Consider the following 4,831-nt stretch of genomic DNA (forward strand, 5'->3'; position numbering starts at 1 on the left):
TATTTAGTAAAAAAAAAAAAAATCCCAAAACAACAACAACAACAAAAAACATCAAAAAGGAAAAAAAATTTGAAACATCACAGAAAAAAAAGAACTCAAGCAAACTAGCAGAAATTGAGATGCTCAGGGGCCAGATTAAGTATTTCAATGTCTAAATCACCACTCTGGGCAGATAGAGAGTTATGCTTAATTCTTTGTCTTTATATCCATGGCTGCTTTTATGCAGTGGAGCTTAAGTATGTACAAACAACTCGCACCTCCCTCAAACACCTTGTAATATTCACATTGTGTTTACAACAACAGCTCTATCCTAATTAATATTTATACATGCCAAGTCACTTAAAATTAGGGAGGTATTCCTGAAATATGGCATTGTGCTTCCTAAGAACCTGACTTGCAAAAATTAAACCAAATTAAGTAAGTTCTTGCTGCTTCAAAACCCCTTCCTGGGAAAATCACATTGAAATATTTTCACACAGCTTGTCCAACCAAACCTGTCTAAGGTAATGTTGAGCAACAGGGGACTTGCAAATAGGTTGTTGCATATAGAACTTTATTACTGGGGTATGTCAAAGTACCTTCCCCTTGTCTTCTGCCCACCTAATCAACTAACAAGTATGAAACTGCAGGACACAGGCATGCAACAAGTGAATTTTATCAAGTAAAAACTGCAGTATTTGCAGTTCTGTTGATCAAACCAAAAACTACTTCTGACTTGCAAGTACCCATCAGAAAGGGACAAGAATTCAAAGTTCCAGAGGGTTTTATTGGTGGGGTTTTTTTTGGTAACAGACATACACGGTGACACATAACAACCCCAAAGCAATTCAGCCCCATCTGGTACAACCTCAACCACGAGACACTGCTGTCTGTTTTTCTTCTCAAAAAAGACTCACGTCACTGAGCACTGAAAGGGGAACTTCCGAGTCTGTGATGAAGATACATGATAAACAGCTCTGCTCACCCCAGCTCCCAGGGCTGCCTGCGTCAATAAAAGGCAGCAGCAGAGGCAGGGAGCTGTCACTTGGGGCTGGAGGATCCTCATGGCCAGAGGTGCTTCACGTTAGAGCTAAGGAAAATGCCTGGATTCTTTTTCTCCCATGACAATATGACTGAATTAAATGGAAAAGAAGATTGCAAGCTTGCAAAAGGCAAAGTCCATAAAAAGAAGCAAAAGGCTTTGTAAGTATATACAGCTTAGTATAAAACTTAATGTATTAGAAGTGCAAATAACAATCTACTAATTTTGGAGATTAAGAATTAGTGCTGCGGTTCAAGCTAAATGAACAAAACCTGCTCAAAGCCCAGGACTACAACATCATTTTAAAAAGCTTGAGCTGAGGCATACCAATTAATTGATTAGTTTAAGTAATCCAAAACAGAATTTGATACAGTGGGGGGCCCTTAGTATTTTTTTAAAAATTACTTGGATATGTAACTTCTCAGACTTCAGTCATAGAATGGAGCTGTCTTTGAAAGTTTGAAGAAAATTTAAATAGAAGTTAAGTGCTACTGCAATTCTAATGGATTAAAAAATGTCTGTTCATTGTTTCAGTGGTGCAGATCTCAAAAGTTATTTGAAGTGCATGGTGCCACATATTGAATCTGGGATCAAGACTTCCAGCTCTAGAAATGTCATGTAAGTACGGAAACCCACTGAGTTATAAAATACAATCATAGCTAGATTAGTGCATAGTAAATTACTTCATTTCTAAACTGCTTCTAGAACAACAAGTACTGTAAAAGCATCTAGAATTTCCAAAATACAAGAGAGGTGAACATTAGTAGTTGGAAACTACTCATGGAGTTAAGGATTTTTAATTAGTGATTTGATCTGTCTGCATCAAACAGCGAGGGAGAAGACACTACACTTACATCCATTTTTATCAGAGGGACACTGTAACTGTTCTCTAAAGTTTTACAAGAAAAAATGCTTCTCACCTAAATGAGGAGTAGGGGCATTACCATTCTTATTGCAAAAATATGGAAACAGAAGTACAGGTACAAAATAATTTTATCATAGTTACAGTAAAAGACCATTTTCCTGGGAATAGAATTCAAGATAACATCATAGTTCCAAATTTTTTCCATCTCTGATTATTTTTCTTGACATGGCCTGTCTCCAGGATCTCAGATTGTGACAAAGACATAAATTTAGTAAAATACCTGGAATATAATAATAAATTATAAACTTTGACTCCTTCCAACATACGAACAAAACCCCATGGTTTCTTCCCTGAAGCTTTTTCTTTTTCTTGTCACCTTAGGCTTTCTGCAGAGGAAGTTATTCAGTGGTCACAGTCTTTGGAAAAGCTCTTGGCCAGCCAAAGTAAGTCTGTTACCTCAGTATGACTTGGTTCTGACTCTAAGAACAAAGTTTTATCTAATCTCACCAAACAGGAAAAGCTATAGCATTGTATAGAGTCAGACAATGGGCAGGTACACTTCAGTTTTTTACAGCTCTGGTATAACTTGGACACTCTACAGCTTGGCTTCCAAGTTGGGTTTTGGGGTCTCTTTCCATTTTCAGTATAGCTATTAACCCCAAATAGCTCATTTTGATCAGTCTTTAATCCTTGGGTAATCAGTTTCATCAATTTAGGACAATCAGTTTAATCTGGAATTTTCTCTCCACTTATACCCTAAGACACTTCATTTAGGAAGGACTACAATCCATTGTTACAGGATCAGGATCCAGAGCCTAGATCTAAAAACACTGAACATGATTAGGAAGACTCCCAACAGCCTCAATATTAGAATATCTGTTGTATGATGAAGAAGCGAAGATCAGTGTATTTTGGCAAGATTTTTCATCAGATTTCAATACAAATCCTGGTATTTATTTTCTCCTCCCTGGTCACAAGTATCATACAGTAAATGTTGAATTATTTGTGTTGGCTTCAGGTGGCCAAGGTGTCTTTCGGGAGTTCCTGAAGTCAGAGTTCAGTGAGGAAAACATCGAGTTCTGGTTAGCTTGTGAGGATTACAAGAAAACCAAGTCTGATCATTTACATGGCAAAGCAGAGAGGATTTACGAGGAGTTTGTTCAGTCAGATGCCGTTAAGCAGGTATGTATAAAGCCAGCCTGTGCAGAATTGGAAGGGAGAAGCATGATGCTCTTCATTGAGCCAGCCCAGCTTGAGTAGCTCATGGTACTTGGAGATTCTTTGTGTTTGTGAGTGAAAGCACCACAGAACAGTTCTTGTCTTTCAAATTATGCTGACCTTCTGGAAAAACTAAAGTTCGGTATGTTGGTCATATCTGAACTGGAGACATTCAACACAGGATTTCTTTTAGTAACTGGAGGTTGTTCCTGAAAGTTGAGCTGTATTAATTCTGACTCCAGAACAAACTACATTTCTATAGTGAACAACAACTTTTGTGCCTAACTGGGATACAGGTATTTGATTTCCCCCAATTTACAATTATTGTGACAATGAGCTGTCATAGAATTCTAAGGCTGCAAATGCATGTATTGACAAAGAGGTGTAGAAAAGAGACTACATTCAAACTTAGCTTTTAAACCACATTTTTTAATATTCCAGATCAATATTGACTATCAGATGAGGGAAGCAACAGCCAAAAAGGCTCAAGACCCAACTCACACAAGTTTTGATGAAGCCCAGAAAACAGTGTATATCCTTATGGAAAGAGATTCGTATCCCAGGTTTTTAAAATCCAAATCCTACCTGAACCTTTTGAACCAGCTGCAAACCAACACTTCGAAATAAAGTATCTGAGGCATGAAGAGCCAAGTAGACTCTGTCAAATATCCTGCGAAGAGATCCTCCACGGTGGTTGGATCTTGCCAAGGAAAATCCCTGTCTTGGGAGATGCAAACAGCTCCACAGGCAACAGGATGCACGATAAAAGCTGGTGAGGTTTTCATGAGGGTGAGAGCAGCACAGGGAGAAAATCCTCTGCTCTCACATGCCACAGAGTCAAGACAGGATGTGGAAACCAAGTTTTGACCTGCACTATGAACACTGAACTGTGTCTTAGGTCCCAAAGAACTGCTGATTGTTAGGAAGTGCACGACCTCCAAGCTGAGCATTGGGAAAAGACTATTAAGTTCAGAAGAAAAACTAGGATGACTGATAATTTTTGGCATAACAAGAAAATGCCAAGACAATGACAGCTCTTTTAAAAATCTGTGAAGTGTTAATAGGTATGAGTTCCACATTGCTGTTGTACTATGCAAGTATATTCTAAATGGATGTGTCTTAAAAGCTATATGGTTTAAATTATATAAGGTTTGTATAAGCTTTATTTTTATTAAGTTGGTATTCAACAGGCTGGTATGTAGCACCTTTGTTGTTTTATTTATTGAAAAATAATAAGTAACTATTCATTAAAATACAGTTAAAATAAAGATTTATAGTGGTTTTACATCTTATTTGAAGTGATTGTTCCATTGTAGCTACTGACATATTGAAACACACAATTCCCTTCAGTCTCACTGTGTTACTACTTCTCCTCTCCATATTCAAATACTAATTTTACCTTCACCATTTCTCTCTGCAGCTGATACTGACTTACACAGACCCATCCTCACAACCCCCAAAAAAGAAAAGTTGTGATTATGGTTGAAATATGTAACTAAGAACAACAGCACTCCCAAAACTCTAGTGCTGGGGACCTTTGTGACATTGGAGCTTATAATGAAAATAAGTCAAAGAATGTCTCGGTTTTATGAGTTCCCATCACGAGACACTGGTATCGCATGGTTGGCAACACAAGATTTTATCTCACCCATGCAAATTCTCCATTTTTCCAGAATTACATGAGCTTTGAGAGCTCCACTCTGTTCTGTACCAAGGGGAGAAGCTAT

General features: G+C 37.8%; 1 protein-coding gene across 1 annotated transcript; it reads left to right on the forward strand.

Annotated features, from left to right (window-relative positions):
• Nucleotides 1-952: 952 nt before the first annotated feature.
• RGS1 (regulator of G protein signaling 1) lies at nucleotides 953-4,630 on the forward strand. The gene is made up of 5 exons (XM_005493616.3): nucleotides 953-1,182; nucleotides 1,556-1,639; nucleotides 2,268-2,329; nucleotides 2,905-3,068; nucleotides 3,546-4,630. The coding sequence occupies exons 1-5, from the start codon at nucleotides 1,079-1,081 to the stop codon at nucleotides 3,729-3,731; spliced, it is 600 nt and encodes a 199-aa protein (XP_005493673.1). The 5' UTR covers nucleotides 953-1,078; the 3' UTR covers nucleotides 3,732-4,630.
• The last annotated feature ends 201 nt before the right edge of the window (nucleotides 4,631-4,831 follow it).

Source organism: Zonotrichia albicollis, chromosome 8, assembly GCF_047830755.1.
Source record: "Zonotrichia albicollis isolate bZonAlb1 chromosome 8, bZonAlb1.hap1, whole genome shotgun sequence".
Lineage (NCBI taxonomy): Eukaryota > Metazoa > Chordata > Aves > Passeriformes > Passerellidae > Zonotrichia > Zonotrichia albicollis.